The sequence below is a fragment of the Diabrotica virgifera genome, chromosome 7 (genome assembly GCF_917563875.1).
Source record: "Diabrotica virgifera virgifera chromosome 7, PGI_DIABVI_V3a".
Lineage (NCBI taxonomy): Eukaryota > Metazoa > Arthropoda > Insecta > Coleoptera > Chrysomelidae > Diabrotica > Diabrotica virgifera.
Window position 1 is genome coordinate 14,897,352 of NC_065449.1, and position 26,868 is coordinate 14,924,219.

At 32.2% G+C, this 26,868-nt stretch overlaps 1 protein-coding gene across 1 annotated transcript in view; it reads right to left on the bottom strand.

Annotated features, from left to right (window-relative positions):
- LOC114339748 (runt-related transcription factor 1-like) overlaps positions 1-26,868 on the bottom strand; it is a 132,118-nt gene that overhangs the window by 104,757 nt on the left and 493 nt on the right. Inside the window, exon 2 of the mRNA XM_050655896.1 lies at positions 4,955-6,330. Coding sequence (XP_050511853.1) covers positions 4,955-5,321 — 367 coding nt within the window. The 5' untranslated portion in view covers positions 5,322-6,330. The remainder of the gene's footprint in view (positions 1-4,954; positions 6,331-26,868) is intronic.

Below are 26,868 nucleotides of genomic sequence, written 5' to 3' on the forward strand. Positions count from 1 at the left end.
TGTGTCGGGTCGTGTTTCTGCCGCGTATGTCATTATTGGTCTGATGACTGTTTTGTAAATTCTGCCTTTCATTTCTTTTCCGATATTTTTATTTCTCCATATTGTGTAATGCAGGTAACCTGCGGCTCTGTTTGTTGTATTCACTTGATCTTCCAGTTCTGTTTCGAGCCTTCCGTAGCTAGATAGTGTGATGTATTTAAACTCCATCACGTGCTCTATTATTTGACCTTCCAGCTCCAATTGACATCTTATTGGATCTGCTGTTACATCCATGCATTTTGTCTTTTTTGGGGGAATTAGCATGTTAAATTTTCTGGCGGCATACGCCATTCTGACAAATTAAACTGCAGCATACGTTGTAAATCATCTCCACTTTGAGAGATTAATATTGCATCTTCTGCACAGGAGATTGTTTTTAAGTTGTTTTTCTCCATTTTGGTATCCTTTTTTAGTTCTTACTTTTCTTTATTATTTCATCCATGGTCAAGTTGAACAATATCATTATCTCTTAACACTAATTGTTACTTTGTCATCTATATCTTTTACTGCTCACCACATAAACTCCCGAAAAAATATATATTGTATAGTATAAACTGTAAAGGCCATTTTTGAATTATTCATCCTTTCCATCGATTGAGTTAAAATTGTCTTGTATGCAAAAATTCAAGACAACTGTAATATTTAAGGACATTCATACTAAATATTCAAAATTTAGTCAGAAGAGCCGATAAATTCCAGCCTTATCTGAATACTAATGGTCTAGAAAAACTTCTGAGTAATGTCAACTCACAAAGAAAATCTATTCCGGCGCCACGCAAATAAAAATATACAAAGGATATGGAGGAGTTTTGTACGATGTTTCTTTTGAAGCGGTTTAAATAAGAAATTGTTAAAAATTAATTGGTCATTTTTAAAAGAAATCACAAATGGGATGCGATTTATAATAAACCCAAAGAAAACAACTAATTGAAGAAGACAAAAATAATTTAATATAACTCAGACGAGAGAGAGTATTTAAAGTATGTTTGCTACAAGAAGAGCGTAAGATTTTTACAAAAGACACTTAAATAGATCAATATCTCAAACTAACAGTCTAAAGTGGCGTTTAGAGGCCGTGTTAAATGCGAGCAATTTATTGTGACGATAAATTGCTACGATTTATTGATTTTTTAAAGCTGTTTACACGCTGCGATATATTGTCGCGTTTGATTATAAACTGAAACAACTCGATAGTTACAATAAATTGATGCAATCCGCAATCTGATACCAACTCCAATTCAATTCCGATAAATCGCTGCGATGTACCGTTTACACACAACGATAAATTGAAACAACTCGATTGATATCGATAAATTGCTCGGATTTGTCGCGGTGTCTAAACGCTGCCTAAGGAACTAGGTATAAATAATGAATGGGAGAATTTGAGAAATGCAGAAATAAAATCCGTACGATTAACATGCAGTAATCAATAACAACGAATTAAGAATTAAGAATACAAGCATACCAAGAATAGAAGCAGAAAATTTGTGAGCTCATAATTTATAATGGGCATTCAACAAACTTTCTAAAACATGAAACCTGAATAGAACACCTTAAAGCTGTACAATGAAACAAATATATACAATATACATCGAAGAAAAAGACTACAGTAATGTAAATATGGAAAATGACCAAAATATAACTGGTGGAGAGATACAAATAGTAATCAAGAATATAAAAAACAGAAATCTCCAGGAACTGATGGTAACAATAAAGAGCTTATTTAGTACGCTTGTCCAAAAATCCTGACAGAATTGGCATTTAAAAAAATAATAAGATATGGTATCTATAGGAATGAAGAACAAACATAACAATAGAGATACACAAAAAAGGACTAAAACTCGACCCACATAAATACAGATAAATAATGCTGCTTGAGTCTACATCAAAATTATTAACAAAAATCTTATCACAGAAGCTACTTAACACCGTAGACATATCAGAAGAACAACAAGGAATCAGGATCAACAGATCTATAACCGACGCGATCTTTATATTACGGCAACGAGTAGAGAAGCCATAGAATTCATCAAACCTCTTTTTCTACGAATTGTGGATTTCACAAAAGCGTTTGACAGAGTCTAACTGAAAGACATAATCCAAATCAAGAAGCAGAAAAACGCCAATAAAAAATATGCAGAAATAAGCAGGGAACGTAACAGTTGCAATAAAAACAAGCTGAAAATGCGAGCATTATCATAACGAAAACTTTGTTTATTTACGTATTTTAATTCATAATATGGAATATTGCTATTATGAAAACTAGTTTAGAATTAATAATTATGTTTTATTGTGCAATTATATCATTCTAATTTAAATGTTATGACCTATAAAGGTAGTTTATTCTTGATCGAAATTTATATTTTTTATATACCTCGTATAAAATTAATAAAATTTTATATATGATGGTTGCATCATACATTTTAGAATATAAGAAGCTTTTTATTAAGAATAACTTTTCTTCGTCAAATTAAAAATAAAAGAGTTATAAATGAAAATGTTGTTGGTATCCATGATTTGAGAAAAATCTTCAAATATTTTTTTCCATTAGAAGGATGTAATTGCACATATCAGACCATAATTTTTTATACCAAACAATATTATTTCATATACTGTCGGTTCGCTAAACTCAGACACAACTGGCTAGTGATTTTAGTCAATAATTTTGCCAATTTGCCAAAAAAAATAATTACTAATTAGTTAATAATTACTAAATAATTAGTAATTTTGCCGATTTTGGCAAAATTCGCAAAAAAACAAAAAAATGACCTACTAAAATCACTAGCCAGTTGTGTCGAGTTTAGCGAACCGACTATATTTTAATTTCATAGCAAATGGAACAGTCCATTTATCATAAAGGGGAAGCCGTATACTCGTATAAACCTTTTTAAAGCTGTTAATAAATTATTGTTTTTAAAATATACTAAAATTGTATTTTTGAACATCTTATTTATTTTGTATAATAATTAAATTCACTATCAAAAATATCATTGATGTTTTATTAATACTTAATTAAAAATTTAGTTTGACATTCACGTATCAAGTGTCAAACTCAAATGTAAATAGGTAACCTATGCTTTGCTTAACAAATCGAGGTTAAAAAACTAGCCTACTTAATATAGTCGGTTCGCTAAACTCGGTAAACACTAAACAGTTGTGTCTGAGTTTAGCGAACCGACTATAGCAACGATTTCAGCTGGACGTGTAGTGTGTCGGCAGGAAATAAAACGATTGTGACGTCACATTTTAGACTTTGAGGTCGATTATATAGAAGACGGTTACAAATATCGAAATACCGTTTTCAGATTTGGATTCAGAAGAAAAATCTACATAAGAATCCATCGATAAATCTGATCTGAGTCTTGCAGGAGCGGCAACGCAATAACACACAGACTTTGCGAATTTATAAACGAAATGTTTTCGTTGAAAAGAATAAAAACTGAACAAGAACTGATCGAAGAAATAAACGTGTCGGTAAGAATCTGGCAAGGGTATAGCCTCAGTCCAAACGTCTTTAAAACCCAATTTCTTTAAGAAAGCAACATTGCTTCTTTTTCTTCTTCTTATTGCAGCTTCTATTGAAGGTTGGATATCAACAAGGTAATTCTTATTTTACTTAAAGTAGCTCTAAATAATTGGTTAGAGCTCAGACTAAACCATTCCCTTAGATTTCGTAACCAGGATGTTCGTCTTCTTCCTATATCTCTTGGTTACAAAACATTGGTTACAAAATGGAAAACAGAGCTTTGAGTATCCTCTGCTATGCATGGAAGAAAGTGAATATGAATTCCAGCGCCCTCTTTACAGATTCAGTACAAGGGCAAACAAGTTAATCATGTTAATATCACACGAAAAGGCTCAGTTAATGGTTATAATCAAGAACCCCATCAGATAATATACGTCGAAATATATGAAGCCGGTAATAGATTAATTGATTAATGGTCGAAGATTAATTGATAGATATATTGTAGAGAAAAACAAAAAACAAATAAAAAATAAAAAATGCAGCTAAAATATCGGGATACTTGAGGGATATCATACGGGTATGTAGTATGAAAGACGAGCGATGCCGTAAAAGATCTTAAACTATATATATATATATATATATATATATATATATATATATATATATATATATATATATATATATATATATATATATTCTATAGAATAGAAGAAGGAGAGGAAGAGCTGTGGCATCATGGGAATGAGAGTAGAAGTCATAGGATACTGGCAGATATAGCCATAAGTGAGGAGGACTGGACCGACTGTAAAAGGAACTACATATATTTATAGACCTAAAGAAAGCCTATGAATATGTCTCTCTTACTAAACTATAAGAAGCGATGGAAAAAATAAGTTAGATGTGGTTTTATTGTTTAGTAACCAATAAAAATTATTAAAGCAATCTACATCTATCATGACGCACCAATAAAACTCAGATAGAGGAAAAAGGTTATAAAAGGATTCAAAGCAACAAAAGCTGTTACTTCTGAAGCAAAACTGGCTAAAACAAGGTTGCTTCTGATTTACCACAATCTTTAAAATACTTTTAGAACAAATAATAGGACAATGGATATAGAAATGCCGAAATATTGGATTTCAAATTAACCACTACGTCCTTTATAAACTTGGTTTTGCAAGACATGACCAGGTATTACCACAAGAGCATGATGATGAGATAGAAAAAGAACACGAAAATAGAGATTATAAGTACCTAGGTTTAAAAAAAATTTAAATTATTATTTAAAGAAAAAGTATTATATGACCTTGTGTTGTCAATTATTCTTCTTAGACTAATTGGTTCAGTTGAAAACATCGTCTAAGGATATCTTAAATACTATCTACTATAATAGTACTATAATATATTGATTTCTTTGTAAAGAGTAAATATTGTTTAAATATCTAAACTCACCTCTTCCACTTCTGCCAACGAACCTCAAATCATTAAATTTGGCCACTTGGTTCTTCATAACAGCAGTACCATTCCGCAGTTCCGCACAATAGTTCTCATCATTCCCCGCTTTCACAGTCACTACAGTCCCATCCCCGACATCCCCCAACGCCACAACCTTAAAAGCCACCGGCAGAGTCTTATTGGACCTCCAATGAGGCGGCAAAACGGTACAAACCACATGCGGAGACCCAGTTCTCACCAACTCTCCAGGATGCTCAGCAAGGAGACCGTCGATAGTTCTTTCCGCGAGCATTTCTGCTGTCAAATTTCCGTAACTGCGGTCGTAGTGACCGGTGGTTGAAGAAACTTCACTGCCCAGATGCATTGTCTTCGATTAGCAGTTCCAGACATCTACTGACATCGCACGAATAAGAGTCTTTGTTGACGGTTGGGTTTAGAACATGTTTAATAAGTAGCTAAAAAGTAGTCAAATGTTTAGGTTGTCACAGCAGTTTTGTACTCTGTCTCTTTAAGATCAATTGTTGATATGTTTTAAAATGTTGACAAACTTCTTTCACTAAATTGATATTTATAAACGTTTCATTTATGTTAAAAATTCATTTTCAGACTTTTTTGTTGGTAACATTTTGTTTTATTGTCACTTATTTATATATTTATTGTAATACTGTGCACTCTATTACTGCAAGTTTTTATTTGTTGAAAACTAGAGGCTACTTACTTTGTCCACAAATGTGTACAGTTTTGTTTTAAAACCAACCGGTAACTTATCGACATATACGCTAAAAACACTTACTCAGCGTTTGTTTTTGTATTTTTCACTAAACACGACTGTCATTCGTCAACGTCTTTTGCAATCCGTACGATACCCGGGTGTATCTTGTTGTTGAGGTGATTTTGAGTGATTCACACCGTTTAAACCGTTCGTGTGACTCTTTGAGTGTGGCGATTTTGATAAATTGATACGCGCCGGGTGAAAAAAGCGTGCACCACGGTTTTTCCAAGTTGAGCGCGCGCGGAAAATGCAAAATATGATGAAAAATCACAGTCAGTCGGTCCACTGGCATGCCGCAGATGTGCGCCTGTGAATACTTTCCGCATTTTCCATATTTCCCGTCCTGTGCTTTCTTTCTGCAACTTGTTTTTCTAATTATCTGTTCTGGTCTCTCTCTATCATTAGTGATGCGATTTTAATTGGGTGTCCTCTCTCGCTTCCTTCGGTGACGTGTGACAATGTTTATTTTTAGATTAAAACTTTAACGAACGTTTCTTGAAAAAAGGCGACGATACTCTTCTGCATTTGCAAAAATAGGAGACAGCTGCGCAGTAATGGTTGGATGTTGATGTAGACGATTGAATAGCCAGCAAGAGGAAATCTAGAAAAAAATTAAAATATTTTAATTCATGTTTCGATAATAAATATAAATAATAACTCTTTAATTTTAATATTTCTGCAGAAAAATAATATGTTTTTCCGTTAAATAATGTGTTTGTTAATTTAAGACAGATGTGTGTTGCGTATATGGGAAAATTTAGATTGTTTAAATTATCAATATTTTAATGGATCTGAAAATTATGATTTAATTATTTTTTTAATCCTTTTTTTAATGTAAAAATATATTAATTAGTTAAATATTTTTTCTGTATTGTTAATATCTAATCAAAATACGGCCGAAAAATTTAATATTTTATTAACAAAAAGATTAATTTTGAGGCACCTTTAAAACCCGAAAACAGTATTTTAGGATGTTTTGAGGATATTCCTCATTTTGTAGACTTCAAAATAGAACAAATTATGATTTTTTTAACGGTAGAAGCAGAAGGAATTAGTCCTTAGCTTCTTATCTCCTTCTTCTTTTGGTGTGTGTGTGTGTGTGTGTGTGTGTGTGTGTGTGTGTGTGTGTGTGTGTGTATGTGTATAACGGCTTTGTCTGATTTTCAATGTGCTACCAGTAAGTTCCATCGTTTTCGTGGTTCTCCCACCGATCGTCTTCCTGGTGGGAAACCTTCTATCGCCATCTTTACTACTTTATTTGTTGTAGTTCGATTCTACTCTTCTCTTTCTTACCCGGTCCTTGATATTCTCCACTTTTCATATCCGTCCTATATCTGTACTTCTAGCTCTGTTTCATAGTATCTTACTATCGATTTTTATAATAGGTCTGATGACTGTTTTCTAAATTCTGCCTTTCATTGCTGTCCTAACATTTTTATTTCTCCATATTGTTTTATTCAGGCATCCTGTGGTTCTATTAACTATATTTACTTGATTTTCCACTTTTGTTTTGAGTTTTCCGTAGCTAGCTGGTGTGATGCCTAGATATTTAACCTCCATCACTTCTTATTCTATTATCTGGCCCTTCACCCTCGTCCAACTATTTACATCATAGTAGATTTATCGTTAGAACCATGCATTTTGTCTTTTTTGGGGAAAATGTTAAAATTTCTGGTGATTATATTAAAATGGTGCAGCATACGTTGTAAGTCATCTTCACTTTAAAGGATTAGTATTGTATCATCTGCATAACAGATTATAAGTTCTTTTCTCTCACTTGGTATTCTTTTTTCATTCTTACTTTTTTATTATTTCATCCACGATCAGATTGAATGTCTTATCCCATTGCGAGCTCCATTTGGCTCAATTAGTTTTTCTTCTACTTTTACTTTTATTGTGTTTTTCTGGTAAATATTTTAGATCGTTATAAAAATAAATTTCTATTCAAGAGGTATTCCTAGTAGTCCAGTCAACTTCCTTCTTCTCTCTCTCTTGGACCATCACTTCTAGTGGAATATTGGGCGCATCTGCGTTTTTTGGCCGAAGGTGTAAGACGGCTGGTGGCCAGCTAAGCAAATAGACCAGCTCACAGCTCAGCGCATAATTCCTTCTTAACCTTTAACTACACGCGCTGGCGTATTTTGTACGCCAGATATAAAAATTCTACTGCAAATATATTTAAAAATTTAATTTTTGACCATGTTTATCTATCTAACCTATCACTGGAATATGCTTTACAATTGGTTTTAGTTTCGTTATAATCGGGGTTCTGGGAAGATCGTAATTTACAGTTTATTATTTTTTGTTTCCGGTGGTGGACAATATACGCAACGATTATAGTAAAATAAGTACATCTTTCAATTGTTTTTTAGTCATTATGGCACAAAATATATTTTTCTTTATAAACAACCTTTTTTTCTCATTTAAAAAATCACATTTCAAAAAAATTTTCATTAGTAATTTTATTTATCATATAATCAGATTCCAGTTATAAATCCCAATTGGCTTACTGAGAAGGGACTCCAAGTATTCGCTGATGCCGAATAAGGTTTATAAAAAACAAAAAAGTGTAATTTTCAAAAAATAAATAAACAAATCCGCTGTTTTTAAGTGTATTTTCTTGTGGCGTATAAAGTACGCAAGGCGTGTATTTATGTTATAACTTGATGCGCGGGTAGTTAAAGGTTAATGTCCATTTATTTGACGACATACTTAGACTTAATAAATGTATAAATATTTTAAAAGTATTTTTACCTTTTAGGTGATTAACAAATAAGACTTAGCGCAATTCTAACCCGCCACCCCCTTTCACCTCCCCCTGTCATCAAAAAGGTTAGTTTTTCGTTTTTATTATTTTTATTTTTTAGGTGAGATGCAACCAATTTAAAAATTTCAAAAAAATTCACATAAAGATTGTTTTTTCCAGATTTTCCTGTAACTTTGGTACCTTCAAAAACCCAAAAAAACTGGTATTTTGGGGATTTTTGGGGATTTTCCCCATTTTATAGACTTATAAATAGAACAAATAATGGTTTTTTATAGGTTATATATAATTCTAAGTAACTGTGTCCTATACGTTATTTAACAATGAGAGAAACAGTTTCAAACCCCCCCAAAACCTTTTTTCAAGGTTCTTAAGGGTTTTGCGGGGTTAATCATATTTTTTGAGATCAATACAACCTAAATTGGTTTTTTAAATTTTTTACTTGTTTTATGTTATTAAAAAAATAAAACTCGGCACAATTTTAGCCCGCTACCCCCCTTTAAAAAGAGTTTAAATTGTTTTTGGAGATGGCTGCAGGACTAATTTTTTTTATAATATATATTTTATAAAAAATATATTCCAAATGTTTTCCATATTTTTCCGTAATTGCGCCACCTGCAAAAATCTGAAGACCTGGTTAGTAGGGGACTTTCACCATTTTATATTTTCCAAAAAAATAAAATCAAGGTTTTTTTTATAGGTTATATAATTGGAAGTAACTGAGTTCTATACGACATTCAAAAATTGGGCGAAACACATTTCTTTGCGTTTTATGCGATTAAAGTGTGTAAAATTTTTTTAGTGATTAATGGTGATAAAAGATGTAAAAATCTAATAACAATTGAAAACCGGGTTTTTCGCGTAAGATGAGGTTGCGTATATTTCTCTACGGCTAAAAAATATTTGCTCATGTGTTTCAAAAACATACTTTGAAACATGCCATGTATGGCGCATAATGGAAGAAAATTAGAAAAATCCAGTAAAAACCCCCGAATATCCCTTGAAAATATGGTTTTTAGCATAAATGATGGTTCAATTTGATTCTTTGAGAACTGAAAATATTTTTTTTATATTTTTTTTTATATTTTGTATATATATTTTTTGAATATCAGTTGAAGACGCAATGATTCAGGTTGTATCGATCTAAAAAAATATAATTAACCCGAAAAAAATTTAAAAAACCTTGCAAAAACATAGTTTTTATGGGTTTAAAGTTGTTTTGCCCAATTTTTGAGTGCGTTAAAGGGGTCAGTTACCTACTTTAAATAAATTATATATTTATAACCTACAAAATAACCTTCATTTAATCTATTTTGAAGTCTATAAAGTGAGAAAAATCCCCCAGATTCCCGAAAAAAAAACAGTTTTTCAGAAGGTGGCACACTTTATTGAAAATCTTGTAAAATAATGTAAAACATTAATACATAAGATAGTTTACAAGATAATACAAAAACATAAGATAGTTTTTGACCAAATTCATAAAATAAAAAAATTAGACCTGCAGTCATCTCCAAAAAAAGGTTTTTTTTTCCTAAAAAAAATGCAATTTGAAAATATGTACACTCTATCTACGAGTCTATAAAAAATAGACATGTTAAAGGCCTTAATTATGCGTGTGAATTTTTTGAAATTTTTAAAATTGCGCTAAATCTTATTTTTTTAATCATATAAAACTTAAAAACTATAAAACTAAAAAAATTTAAAAAATTTCATCCTGGAAGCAGTGGCGGATCCAGGGAGGGGCGATGAGGGTGATCGGTCCCCCCTTTCAAACCAAGTGATTAAATTTTTTTTAATTATATATAAAGATTACAAAAACAGTCATTGACTTTTATAGAAATTTGGACAATCGGCCCTCCCTCTTAACGATGCTGGATCCGCCACTGCCTGGAAGTGAGGATTATCATTAATATTATCATTATTAACGGGGGGTAGACACCCTTTGCATGTAATTTATATAACAATTATACAACTTAATAAAAGCTAGTACAATTACACCTTTAAATGATAACTCGAAAGAAATAAGTGAAATTCCACTCCACAAATCAGAAAACATAAACACATAATATGACAATTTTTAGGAAAAGTCATTTTCGTAAAAATATATGAACAACCAATCAGAGATAAATAGGTATAAAATAATTAAAGTATGGAATATATATTTGAAATCATTATTTAAAATATATCCGACACAAAAACATCAATCAACAAAACTCTACAAACTCACGTTCACAAAATTAATAAATATTTTCGAGTCTCATGCAGGAGTTTCCAATTTTAATAAATTCCCGCTGAAGCCAAACTATTCGTACATTATCATTAATCAGACTAGATGTAGTAACGTCTCAGACAAGTGTTACATAATATTCTTCTATCACATAATTAGTTTTTTTATGACACTGCCACGCCGCCCTAACTTCCGAAAGGTCTTTTCCTCAACTTGTGAACTAGGGTAGGTTCCCAAAACAGGGAGGGACTCTGGCTTTAGCTTATTAACCTTTGTGATAGTCAAATGTGTGTTAAAAATTCATCCATTTAAGTTTTTAACAATAGGGCTATTTTTCCCAGATTTCTAGATCCTATATTCCTAGATCCTAGATTCCTAGATCATCAGAATCTAGGAATGGCAAGAGAGATGGTACAGGAACTCGTAATTATAGAAAATATAGATTTAAATACAAACATCTGGAAAACAAAAATAATGGCATATTTGGTAACCAACCTGAACATGAGTATAGGTGGGCAAGAAAGGGAACTCGTAGATAAATATAAGTACTTAGTACATAGTACATAGTACATTAAATTATGATAGCAGGGAAAATCAAACCCATAAACTGAAAAGAAGAATCGATCTTGGGTGGACAGCATTTGGAAAACTGAGTGAATAAACTCGGCTCAGCTCAAACTTCTATCGCCGATAGTGAAACACCAAATTAAAGATGAAAGAACTTTATTAAGGTGATACAGTAGCGATCAACAGGTAGCAAAAACGCGTTCCAAGATTGCGGCTGTAATTTTGAATATTTTTTCGAGATATTTGGCACACGTATTCGTAATATAATAAAGAATGGTGGTACAGAGCCAAATTTGAAAAATATATTAATATGTGGAAAATACTCTGTAATTAAATACAATATTAAAAAAACGAGCCTGTACCGCCATTAAGAAGAACAAAAAAATACACTTTCTTCAAATAAACTTTTTTATCCGATGCCTAGATTTTGTGCCATTTTGGAACTACTAAAATGTTTTATTTCATTAGTAGTTCCAAAATTACACAAAATCTAGGCATCGGATAAAAAAGTTTATTTGAAGAAAGTGTATTTTTTTGTTTTTCTTAATGGCGGTACAGGCTCGTTTTTTTAATATTGTATTTAATTACAGAGTAATTTCCACATATTAATATATTTTTCAAATTGGGCTCTGTACCGCCATTCTTTATTATATTACGAATACGTGTGCCAAATATCTCGAAAAAATATTCAAAATTACAGCCGCAATCTTGGAACGCGTTTTCGCTACCTGTTGATCGCTACTGTTTCCTCTTAAAGAACGACACTTAAATCCCAGAAGCAATACAAATTACTAATCTACCTGCTCTTACTGTCTTACATGGATGAATGATAAACTGATAATCGTTGCTCGGTATTCTGTACTGTAGTTTTATAGATTATAATTTTGGGTCAGCTATGACAAGGCGCTTCTGTTGTTTCCTACACCGAACAAAGAAATGTAATTTTACTTAGTCAGCGCTTATTGATGACCTGCCGCAGGTATTGCAAACTTTCGTATTTTAGGGGAGTGCATATAGATTTTCACTTCGGAAAAAATCAAACAAGATAGAACTTTTTGTAGTTTCATTAAGAAATGTTTAATAAACAACATATCAAAAAGTTCCACTCGAGAAGTGGGTGCTTCATTTTTTATTAAACAAATGCACTGCGAAATTAGATGTTTTTTAAATAACTCCGAAAATGTAAACTTCCGAAAAAAACGGACTTAACCATTGAAAAATTCAGAAAATTCTACAAAAAAAACCTTAAATAAAAATTTTTATAAAATAAATCTGTAGTTTCTATAATTTTTTATTTATAGCGCTAAAGTCACCCTTCTCACAAACATTGGCGCACTGAAAACTAGCGTTCGGAGAAGTGCACAATTGAGATATTTTAATGTAATTTTTTAACTAATAGATCAAATGAAATTTTACAAATTGGACATGAAAGAAGAATAATTAATCTATCTTATGGTTGTAATAAAAAGAAATAAAATGTATGGGCATAAGTACGGTGTGGGCGGAAAGTAAGACTTACATGAATTTTGTTTAAAAATGATTTAAAAATGTGTAACTGATACCATTTTTCTTATAAAACTCTCAATTTTGCACAACTTACATTTCAAACATATTACTAAACGATGTTTCGTTAAAAAAAATCTCAAAAATTTAATTTAAATGATACGACACGCCTCAAAAAATATAATTTTTGAAAACTTCGTAGTTTTACATAGTTTTACAGAATTACCACCATTTTAAGACGATATTACTCAAGTTTGAACAAATTTATTACAATTTTGTAGATACTTTCTTAAATCTTAGTATGTAATCTTTAAAATGCACTAAATTATTTTACTTTAGAAATGAAATAGACTATTTCTTTTTGAGAAAATTGAAAAAGATAACAAAAATGTAATACAAAAACCGAAAATTACCAGCTAAAAAAATGGTTATACAAAGTGATCAAAACTTTTTTCTGTAAAACTTGCCTAAAATACATTTAAAAATAAATATTCAACAAAAAAATTTTTTTAGCTCATACATTATGTTTGCGTAACTTGTAACATATTGATAACTTTTTTATTATTAGTTTTACGAAAAAAAGTTATTCTTTATAAAATACTCTCCATCGTATATAATCTAAGATGCAATGATCAAATATCACATTTTATTAATTTTATACGAGGTATATCAAAAAATATGAATTTCACTAAAGAGTAATGTATTTATTACCTTTATATTTCACAATATCGAAAATTGTTATAAAGAAAAGTTATTTCTAATTCAAAAATATGTTTCAGTGTTCAATTACATCCTGCTAATTAAAATATTGTGAATAATAAAGGCACTTAACTCTTAAAAAAAACTCATATTTTTTACATACCTCGTATAAAATTGAAAAGTTTGATATCTGATGGTTGTATCTTAGATTTTAGACCAGGTAGAGCATTTTATGAAGAATAACTTTTTTTCGTAAAAGTGATAATAAAATAGTTATCATAATTATAATAAAATGATGATGAGTATCCGTAATTTGAGAAAAAATTGAAAAATATTTTTTCGATTAGAATGATGTAATTGTATATTTAAACATAGTTTTCAATTTCAAACAACTTTTCATAATATAATTTTTTTATATTCTGGAATATAAAGGTACTTTACTCTTTAACGGAATTCATATTTTTAACAAAACTCTTATAAAATTGATATTTGATGGTTGAGTTTTAGATTTTTGACTATACAGAGCATTTTATGAAGAATAACTTTTTTTCGTAAAATTGATAATAAAAAAAGTTTTCCATGTGGTTCCTAGCTACGCAGACATACTGTATCCGAGCTTCTGTATAAGAATTTTCAAATTGTAATGCTATATTCGGATTCAGCATAATCAAAAACAAAATAGAAACATATTTGATCAAAGTAAAATGATGAATTCATCTATATTTTTAAAATTATTTATACAAAACAATTGTTATTGTTTAAACAATTAATAAACAATTAGCGGCTAAATCTGCGAGTAGAACTTTTTATTTAACATGTATATAAATCAACAAAAAAAGTTTTAGAAAAATATAATTTTGTTTGAATTTTTCCGAAACAATGCATTTTTTCGTTCTAATTGCACTCCCCTATTTTGATAGTTTTCTACATTTACATGCTTCGTTAACTCGTATTATGATTTAGTTGTCTTTAGTATGTTCGGTCCCTTCAGGATTCTTCTATATGTATATCTACAGTTCAAATACTTCTAGTTTCGTAGTAGTCTTCGCGTTAAGGGTCCATGCATTATTTTGTAGAGAAGACGCGAAAATATAGCACCTTTCTAGAGTAACTTTCAAAGCTAATTTCAGTTCTCTTTTACAAAGTACCTTTCTCGTTTTATTGAAGTTTTGTCGAGCATAGAACCGAAAAATTTTTTTTTAATTCACAGCGCAATTGTTTTAGGCGGGTGGCTTTTGTAAAAAAAAGAGCAATTTCATTTCAAGAGCTTATACTTGTTTTTGTGTTATTAAACTATGTTTAAAAATTTATCGAATATTTTACATGACAACCTATTTATTTATAACAATTTTTAAATACATTATAAAAAAAACTGCTTTTCTTGCTTCGAAATCGCGTTTTTTGATAATTTGGATTTATTTAACTCCAAAGTTATTCTTCTATTTTTTCGTAAAATGCTTACTTTAAGCGCAAAATGCAAATAAACAATCGAAAATACTGAAAAAAACTAATTTTAGCGTTTTTGATTAATTATGCATATAAAACCTGTTAGCAACACTGATGACGAACTCTTTAATTCGAAATCGTCCTGTGATGTAGCTGGCAAAAGATTCTTTAAATTAAATATACCTTTTATAAAGGAGTTTAACAATTTTTTCCCTCTTTTCTTAATTATTGTAATGAACAACAGTCGGCCCTAAATGGGTCGATCCACCTCTGAGGCCTGGTATGTTATAAAGTAGGGTGCCAAAGAGGAATATTTGACAGTCGACGCACGTTTTAGTCCAGTTAACAGTAGAAGTTTGAACAGCCGAACAAATCAGCTGATTTGTGATTCATCTTTTACAACCCTACTGTTCTTTTAATATTCGATACGCTTTTACGACATCTCAGAGCTGATGTCGAACTGATTTAATTGTGTAAGGGATGGTTTGTGAACATAAACAATTATTTTAGAATATTTGGGAAAGCATATTATGTAAACTATGCATCACCATCAATTAGCCTATATTTGTTTACTGCTGAATGTAGGCCTCCCACTTGCATCAATTTATTGATTGAAATATTATCTACTATTGGGACCGTGCAAGTTCAGAAAAGTGACACCTGGTTTCATAGCTCGGCAACATTTTTCGCTCTTTTAATTATATTGGCCAATAATATTAATCTGGTTGTTGGATAATTGTCAAGGTCATAGTCCAAAACAAATTATAAGAAGAAATATTAATATTAAGGTTATGTTATTAAAAGTTAAACAATTGTATGTAGTAAATAAAATTATTTATTGAAATTCAGTACTGCAAGAAAAATACAATAAATTAATTTACTTTTATATAATAATTGCACATCATATCAATATTGTGGAACAACATACAATTTTTCTTCTTCAATGATAGGTATGAAATATACGTCAATTTGACAATTTCAATTGACAATGAATTATATAAGGAAGTTGCAAGATTTCTCCGCTGTTCGCGTACGATCGTTTCTCTTATCCCCTCCAAGTACTTGCACACCGCGAATACTTGTTAACCACTTGGTACCAAAATCTATATCATCAGATGATATGTATTTTCTACGTTATTATACAGAGTAGAGGCCTGGACACTTTTCGAAGCTTCTTTAAGGAAACTCGAGGCATTCGAGATGTGGTGTTACAGACGCATTTTAAGACTTTCGTGGGTGCATCGTGTGACTAATGTTGAGGTCCTACCTAGAATGGACAAGGAATGCGAGATTATTAACACTATCAAAGAGCGCAAACTAGAATATCTTGGCCATGTTATGAGGAATGAATAAAGATATGGCTTGTTGCAACTCATTCTTCAGCACAAGGTATTTGGAAAGATAGAACCAGTTAGAAGAAGAAAATCTTGGCTTCAAACTCTGAGAAAGTGGTAACGACAACCGGACTATTCAGAATAGCAGCAAGCAAAGTTAGGATAGCCATGCTGATCGCCAACATCCGGACCGGATAGGCACCATAAGAAGAAGAAAAATACTTGCTAAAATATTACAATATACGTTTTCCTCTGAACTATTGGCAGGAAAATCGTTTAACGATATTCGTAGGATACTATGTTTTATACAGCGTGTCCCAAAAGTAGCGGAACGGTCGAATATTTCGCGAACTAAACATCGGATCGAAAAACTGAAAAACACTTTTTCAATAGTTTTTAAAAATCTATCTAACGACACCAAACGCGATCCCCCACTCCATCCCCTCGAAGTGGGGTGGGGGGTAACTTTAAAATATTAAATAGAAACCCCCAGTTTTTATTGCAGATTTGGATTCCTTATGTAAAAGTAAGCAAGTCTTATTTGAAACATTTTTTCGAATTGTGGATAGATGGCGCTATAATCGTAAAAAACAATGTATTGTGATACCATAAGTAGATTATAGAAACGTTCTAATAATTTGAGAAATACATTTTTAAATGAAAAACGAAAAAACACATGTTCAATATTTTTCAAAAACCTATCGAATAACACCAAACATGAGTCTTCACCCCTCCCCCAACAGGTGGGGTGGGGGTTAACTTTAAAATGTTAAATGGATACCTATATTTTTTATTGCAGATTTGGATTAATCATGAAAAACTAAGCAAGATTTATTTGAAACATTTTTTAGAATTGTTGATAGATGGCGCTATAATTGGAGAAAGACGATTTATTAGCGCCATCAATCAACAATTCGAAAAATTGTTTCGAATAAATGTTGCTTAATTTTTTATGACAAATCCAAATCTGCAATAAAAAATAGGGGTTGTTATTTAAGATTTTAGAGTTACCCCCACGCCACTTCCAGGGGGTGGGCCGTGTTTGTTGCCATTCGATAGGTTTTTGAAAAATATTAAATACGTATTTTTTTGCTTTTATTTGGAAGTGTATCTCTCGAGATATTAGACCGTTTCTATTATTTACCTATGACATCAGGATAAATTGTTTTTTTCGATTATAGCATCATCTATCCATAGTTCCAAAAATATTTCGAATAAAAGTTACTTACTTTTACGTAAGGAATCCAAATCTGAAATAGCAAGCAAGCAATTTGATTCAACCCGACCTGTGGGAGATGTCCACCCTATCGAAAAAGTACATTCGGGTGTAACAATTCATTGGGGCGAGGTGTTTTGACCCGAGTTTAAAACAGGGATCACCCCACCTCGCTCCAATGCCCCAGGCCGTCCCTTCCCCCCCCCCCATAGCACGCTGATGCGCAATGGGGGCAAAACTATCGTAGCCAAATGCTCTTCACAATGGAATCCTGGGTAATAAGATTCCAATGTGGTGCCCTAATCGAATTACAAAACTAGGCCAGCGTGAAGCGCTCTATGCCTTTATCTTCTATTTACTTATCCGCGGTACTAAAATTGCTTGTTTGGGCCCCAAGTCATTGTACCAAGTCCCACTGAGCTCGGTCCAATGACTTGGTGCTCAAGATCCAAATCTGAAATAAAAACTGGAGGTTTCCATTTAAGATTTCAAAGTTACCCCCCACCCCACCTCTAGGGGGTGGAGTGGGGGGTCGTGTTTTTTGTCATTCGATAGATTTTTGAAAATTATTGAACACGTATTTTTTAGTTTTTCGACACTATGTTTATTTCGAGAAACATTCGACCGTTCCACTACTTTTGGGACACCCTATATAATATTTCTTCCGAGCGATTACGACTCAAGTAATATTTTTATTCTGGTATTGGTATATTCTGTTCCCTCGTTTTCTGAAATATTATGGGTCTGTTTTTTTATTTCCTAGTTGGTTGATATTTGAGATCTTTCTCTAATTTTGCTTCTAAAATGATTGATTTACTTCTTTGATTGCATGTGACTCATGTATATTTTGAAGTGTCTTTGTATAATTCTGAGTAGTAATTTTTCCTGAGATGTACAAAACCATGTGCATTCAAAACATCAAAATATTTAAGATAACATCGGTAGGAATTCTATCACATGAAACTTAGAAAAATATCCCCCTAAAAACAGTAAATTACTTCTTTGAGTCTTATTGCACTAATAGTAATAAGCAATTTTGTTAGACAAAAATGTAAGGAAAACTTAGTAAACTCATCAAATATGAAGCATTTATCGAGTGAAAAATAGCCTAACGAAATCAACCGCCGTCGCAAAAAACCCATTTCAGGATATTTTTCTAAATCCTCGTACGTCTAAAAATTCAGTATTTCTTATACTAGTGTTTATATACTATTGTATATATTATATTTTTTATATATTAATAGTATTTCTTATACTATTGAAATATTATATTCATGTTGCTTATATAAGCTTTTGAATTTTTCTTCTCATTATTCATGGAAGGATAAGAAATAATTGCGAAAGAGACCTCAATGGAACCCAGTTTGGATAAGGAATGCGCTGGATATTTGAGAGGCATTTTTTGGCTTAAATGTACTTCTCCAAAAAGGCCGCGACCAACGTAAAGGTATTTCATAGATTCCAAAAAGGCTTCCAATAGTTTATAGCATTGAACGCGTTTGAACGTATTAATAGCCATCAATCCAAAGATATTGATGGTAAGAGACTTACGTATCATAGAAAACTACTTGTATTGAAAGAAGAAAGTAGTCATACGAGTCGATGAGAGATTAACCGGCGAATGTTACACTGAAAGAGGCGTTTTAGAATAGAATAGAAATATGCTTTATTGCCATGATGAAAAATTTAACAATTTTATAGACAAAGCTTACAAGAATCATAAATAAAAACAATAGCAAATACAATTTACTAAAATTATATAAATCGTCAATATAAATAAAACATAAAAAAGTGAAATAAAAATCAGTAACAATCTATTGCAAAATAAAAAAAAATTGCAAATTGCGTAATCTACCTTAAGAAATTGAATAAGTTAATAAGTTAAGCTGCTGCATATGACACTAAAATATATATTAATATTCTACTTATACATAATAATACCGTAATTTCTTAGTTATTAGTTAAGAAACTCCGCTATTAAATAATATGGTCTTTCAGATAAATAGGCTTTTGTCATTTTACGGAACTTGGGGAAAGATGTTGCAGATTTAAGTTGTAGAGGGAGATGATTGTATAGTTTTTTTGCAGAATATAATATAGATTTCTTTACTAACTCACTGGACGGGATCGGTAAATAGATGTCAAAGGTAGAATTTCTGGTGGAATAGTCATGTCTAGGTCTTGCTGGAAAGACATGTAGATGTTTACGAATTAAGCAAACAGTTTGTAAAATATATAAAGAAGGTAGTGTTAAAATCCTGTGATCTTTGAAGTAGCTTCTGCAATGTGTTGTTCTTCTGAGGCCAAACAGATATCTTATTGATCTTTTTTGTAATTTAAAAATAACATCGGATTGGGCAGCTGTACCACAACCCCAAAAAGGAAGACCATACCGAAGATGGGACTCGAACAAAGAAAAATATGTTATTTTGGAAGAGGCTAAATTCATTTCCTTCGAAACAGATCTTATTGCAAAGCAAGCTGAGGATAGTTTCTTGCTTAACACATCAATATGAAGGGACCATTTAAGGTTGCTATCTAAAAAATACCAAGAAACTTTACAGATTCAACGATACTGATCTGGCTGTTATGAAGAGGTAAAGGTTGAAGAGTTCCTTTATAGGATAATGCTACTGTTTTATCTACGTTAAAAGAGAGTAAATTAGAATCGGACCAGGATTTCATTGTGAGTAGATCAGAAGTTATAGTAGCATATAGAGTTGAGATATTTGAGTTGCTCCAAGTGATACTGGTATCGTCAGCAAAAAGAAAAACTTTTCCATCGATTTTTAAACTAGTGATGTCATTAATAAAGATAAGAAAAAGTAGAGGACCCAATACTGAACCTTGTGGTACCCCACATACAACATTTTTGAGACTAGTCGGTATCATTTGCTCTAACCAGTTGTTTCCTATTATCCAAGTAAGATTGAAACCAGTTCAAAAAAATACCTCAAATTCCATAGAAATCTAGTTTTTTTATCAAAATGTCGTGATTTACACAATCAAAAGCTTTGGCCTAATCACAAAAAACAGTGGCAGTGTGCATATTATTGTTTAATGCTTGATAAACCTCATGTAGTACAGAAAACATGGCATCGGTGGTACATTTATTATTTAAAACGTCAAACTGATTTTGTGATAAAATCTTGTTATCAACGAGAAAGGACATCAGTCGGGCTTTTATGAGTCTCTCAATAATTTTGGAGAGTACCGGTAGTAATTCAATAGGTCTATAATTGCATTCATTAGATTTTTCACCACCCTTATGAAGAGGAGTAACGATGGCCGTCTTTAGGCACTCTGGAAATTTACCTTTCTCAAAAGAATCATTAATTAGAGGGATGAGGACTCCTCATTGTCTGGGAGATTTGAGAAATTTTTTATGGATTATCCATCGGTACTACAGGAAGATTTGCTTTTGATACTATTGATTGTTTGGATCAGTTCATATTTATCAACCGGTCTTATAAAGAATGAATTCGAAACCTTTCTTGAATTAGGGAGATAGGAAATGGGATCTTATTGTGACACAATAGTTGATGTTATATTTTTACTCACATTAACAAAGTATTCATTTAGATTTTCTGGGTCTGGAAGGGAAAATGTTTGAGATGTGTGAGTTTTATTTCGAAGATCGTTTATTATGGACCAAGTTTCTTTTGCAACACTTTTAGAGCTTCTGAGACGAGTTTGATAGTACAATATTATTTAGCTGATTTTATAAGTTTTAAATAGACTGCCCTGTACTTGGTGATATATTCAGTAACAGAGACGTTGGTAGTAAATTTCTTGATGTACAGTAGTGAACGCATATTTTTGGCTGATATGCAGACACCTTTGGTAGTCCAGGCTTTGCAATGTTTTGGCTTAATTGTGATTAAAGGAAATGCTTTGTTGAAGATACAGACAAGTTTATTCAAAAAATCACTGAAATTATAATCGACGTCCATAGAAGGAAAGTGCCACTCAGAGGTTAAGCATGAATTTTGGAATTTACGAAAGTTCCGAGCGGAAAAATTCCTGCCTAAACGTCGAGTTTTCGAGGAGGACTTGCTGAAGATGTTAAACTTAAGCGTATAAACCGCTTCATGATCAGATAGTCCCGCATTAAGAGTTGTAGCGCAGACATCACGGGGTGAGAAATCTGAGACAATATAATCAATTATGGTAGATGAAGTTTTTGTAATCCTTGTAGGAGAATCAATGTGCATTGATAGACCATATGATTCAAATATGTTGACCAGGGATATTTGTGTAGCACAAGCAGCAGCATAATTAATGTTGAAGTCCCCGCATAAAATTTTTCTGCTTTTATGGGGCAGGTCATCTAACAAATTAAGCAGGTTCTGAAAAAATAGTTCCACGGAAGAGTCAGGTGATCTATAAATGCAAATAATATAAAGATTAAGGTTCTTACTGTAAACTAAGGAAAACTCAAACACGTTAGACAAGGATGCATTATATCCCCGTTATTATTTAATTTTAATTTTCAAACGGGCTTTGCAGGATAAAGAATTTGAAGTGAAAATTAATAGTGAGCGGATTCACAATCTTAGATACGCTGACGACACTGTTACCTTATGCGATAGTCTGCAGGGCCTTTAAGTATTATTAGAGAGGAAGAGAAATCGGTCTAAAACATAACGCTTCTAAGACAACATTTATGATATTTAGTCGCCAACCACACGACAATGCTTTTTTACAGAAAGATCAACAAAAAATTGAGAGAGAGTTATACACTTTAAATATCAGGGATGCTACATTACAGTCCAACTAGACCCAAGTAGTCCCAAGAGATCAAATACAGAATTAAAGTAGTTCGCACGTTTCTAAAAATGAAATCATTCTTCGCAGCTAAAATTTAAAATCACGTCAAAATATGGATTCTGAGGGCTGATACAATCAATGGCCCGGAGGAGTGTGAGATGTGGTTCAAGTTAACCACCCACCAAAAACTATAATAGAAGACTAAGAAGATCACAGAGAACTATGAAGGGAGAACTTCACTGCGAGACTTCATTGCGAGACAAAACCAAAAACAAACAGGTCAGAAATAGAACGTCAACAAGGATGAGCAGATAAAGTAAAAGAATGGAGATCGAAAACAGAAAAAGAGTCAATACACGTGACAGGATCATTGAAAAATTATATTCGACAAACAGCGACCATTTATATTAATGAGAAGACGAAACAGGAGTGTAAGATTCTAATGGGGGTCAGGCAGGGTTGTGTGCTGCCCCATTATTATGTAATCTATATTCAGATATAATCTTTAAAGGTGGTTTGCACAACGGAATATGGTGTAAAAATTATTGGAATACTGATAAATACCACCAGATACGCAGATGGCATAGTTATATTAAGCAGTAACTTAAAATAAATGGATCCATCAATATACCGGGTATATATGGTACCTATTTTAAAATCAATTAGCACGGTGAAATGTGAGATGAGAGATGAAGCTGAAAATTAATTGTTCGCATTAATTTATGGTAAGTCGCTTACCTTATCAAAATACATAATTACAAATAGACAGACAACCAATACAAAGAGTATCAATTGATAATGAAGAGATAAAATGTAGAATTGCAATTGCAATTTTTTAAAAAATTAGATCACTCTTCTGTAAAAATAATTTGCAACTTGAACTTCGAAAACGCATGATTAAATATGACATATATAGTCAGGTGTCTTATATGGTATCGAAACATGGACCTTGAAAACATATACTATTATCTCTTAGAGGCTTCAACAAAGCAGAAGCTACTAAGAGTTGGCTGATTGATATCGTTAAATCCAGGAAAATAACATATCTTAAAACATATAATGCGGGAAATAGTATAATATTCTTCGACTAATTTTGATGAATAAAATCGAAGAAGAAAGAACAACAAACGCCAAAAATACTTGATAAGGCATGTTAAGAAGAAGAATAAGACCAAAAAGATATGCGCATTAGAAACAAGACCTGAAACAGCCACAACCTAAGGGCTGATAAAAACTGCGCAAACAAAAATACTGCAGAAGAATTAAAGGAAAGGTGCTAAGACCAAAAAAGAAATAAATACATGAGAAGAATGTACAACCAAGGGTATAAATAAGTGGCTAATAAAGAGATATCGACCGGACACGCAAAAAATGGAGTAACAACCTTCAATAGATATGTACCTGAAATTATTTTCTTGTGACATTTCTATGCTATTCAATATATTTAATTTGAACTAAAATTCTTAGTAAACATGGAATGATGGAACAGTTATAATTGAAAATAACATAACTTGTACTAAAATTGTAGTAAATTCTCATAAAATTAATAACCAAATATATAACTTCCATGGAGATCAGTCAGCCAATTAATAAGCAGAATTGCTTATAGAGAGGAAGAAGAAAAGGATTCAACCAGAGATGCATGTATGCATTCAGATGAGAAACAGCATCTCTCTGAAGATAATTGTAGAACAAGTCAGATAGATGAATTAATCATTCAAAAGCAGTATTTAGCTTATACTTATCTACAAATTAAAGCATGAAATCTATTTAAAGTAAATTAACATGAACAAGACGCAAATAATGACTAATCTGGTACTAAATCGTAAGATTGCTGTTGATGGAAGGGATATTGAGCAGACTGCATCGTATAAGTACTTAGGGCCCGAAAGTCAGTTGGGCAGAGATAACCAGACATGTGAGCTGCCACGACGCATTGGATTAACCTGAGCAGCGTTTAGTAAATTAAACTACGTATTTAAATTGGACTTACCCATAGGCAGCCTCAAAAGGAAAAGCTTTGACCAGTGTGTGGTACCTGTACTCACTTATGGACCGGAAACATTAACACTCACAAAAAAGGTAGTGAACAAGATTTGCTTGACCCAGAGGGCTAAGGAGCACCAAATGTTTTGGTTTTTGGTCTGAAAGACCAAATCCCAAACGAATAAATGCGCGTCGGAGTTTAAAAACAACAGATGCTATCGAAAGAATGGCGTCGCTAAAGTAAAATATGATTATCAGTAAGATGGGTAACATCATCACAAGAATGAAGTTAAAAAATGAAGATGTTGAACAAGTGGACAAAATGAAATACTTAGGGATCTGGATTACTAAAGATCTAAATCCAAAATAAGAGATTTTATCAAGAATAGGGTAATCAAGAACAGCCTTTTAGAAGATGAGGAAATTTCTGAGTAACCAAAGACTCAATCTGCAAATCCGATATCAGATGGCAAAATGTTATACCCACTCTATTCTTCTTTATGCTGCCAAAACTTGGATTGTTAATGTTGACTTAATGAGAAAGCTGGAAGCTTTTAAGATATAGCTTTTTAGGAGAATTTTGAAAATACCATGGCCGATCAGATTACGAAGGAAATGGTGTTGCACAGAATGGGAAGACAGAAAACTTTTGACCACCATTAAAAGGAGAAAGACAGCATATTTGAAGTACATACTTAGAAATGATAAGTAAGCTGTTGTAGCTGATAATGAAGGGTAAAATCTAAGGAAAAAGAGGTCCTGGTAGACGACAAATATCACGGCTAAAAAACATTCGTGACTGGACCAGGTGAAACACAGAGAAGCTTTTAAAAAAAGCAAAAGATTGAGACGAATTTGCCATGGTTATAGTCAACTTTAACTATCAGACAACCAATGGACAAAACGAATTGTCGAGTGGAGGCCACGAGAAGAAGACTACGGAGCAGAGAATGCACCAACCACATGGTGCGACGATCTGAAGCAAGTTATCAGTAACCGGATATAAGCCGCACAAGACAAGGACAGATGTAAAGAGCTGAGGGAGACCTATGTCCAGTAGTGGACAAGTGGACGGGAGAGGGGAACTATGTACAGGAGAGGAGACCTATGTACAGGTTGATGATGAAACCATGAAATAAATATAAAAACTGAGTGTTACATATCAAATGAAACTAGTTAGTATAAATTAAAAAAATTATACATTTGAAAGTACATTAAGTGGATCATCTTTGGATACTTAGAAACAGCTGAAGAAATAAAAATTAGAAAATTAGTGAACGTGTAAATAAAACTAACAAAAATAATTTAAATAATAAAAATAAATAGATAATTTAAATATAAAAAGCTAGATGGTGGAAAAAAACTAAAAAATGATACATTGTAAAAAGTTTTTAACTCAAAAATGTGGCAGTAAAAAGAATAGATTACGGCCATCCATTCTGAAAGAAATATTTTAGGGAAAATAAAAATTGGAATAAGTGGGTTAAAAGCGATGAAGCTCTACCGGTACTACTGGATCTGTTTAATGAAGTATATAAAACCGGAAAAATCCCTCAGGAATGGTTGGTGTCCACCTTTGTAACAATACCAAAAACAATATAATATGCCAAAGATTGTTCGGACTATAGGACAATATTACTAATAAGCCATACCCTCAAAATATTTCTAAAGGTGATTCATGGAAGATTATACAGAAAGCTAGAATATGATATGGATGATACCCAATTCGGGTTCCGCAAAGGACTTGGAACAAGAGAGGCATTGTTTGCGTTTAATGTCCTCTCTCAAAGATGCTTAGATATGAACCTGGATATTTATTCCTGTTTCATCGACTTCGAAAAAGCGTTCGACAGGGTCCGACATGAAAAACTAATAGAATTATTGAAAAACAGAGATATAGACAGAGGAGATTTACGAATTATCATCAATCTGTATTGAAATCAAAAGGCCAATATAAAGAAGAACAAGAATCCGAGAATATTGATATAAAGAGAGGAGTAAGACAGGGTTGTGTTCTGTCGTCGCTACTGTTTAACCTGTACAGTGAAGCCATATTTCAGGAAGCGATAGCGGAGCTAAGTGATGGAATCTCTATAAACGGAAGAATAGTAAATACCATAAGATTGGATGATGACACCGTTATAATGGCTACAAGAATTGCTAAATAGAATTAACGATTATTGCATTCGATACGGACTAAAAATAAACAAGAAGAAAACTAAATTTATGATTGTCTCAAAAACAGAACATGGAAATGAAAGGTTAATGATAGAGCAAACCCAAATAGAAAAAGTTAAGACATACAAATATCTGGGAAACTGGGTTGATGACAAAAATGATCAAAGCAAAGAAATTAACGTCCGAATTGAAACTGCAAGGCAAGCATTTATAAAAATGAAGACACTGCTTACAAACAAAGACCTTCAGTTGCTTCTCAGGTTGAGGGCTATAAGATGCTACATATTTTCTATATTGCTGTACGGAATGGAAGCTTGGACATTGAAGAGACAACACATAAGAAGAATAGAAGCGTTCGAAATGTGGTGTTACAGAAGAATATTAAAAATTCAGTGGGTTCAAAGGATTACCAATGTTGAAGTGCTACGACGTTTAAATAAGGAGTTAGA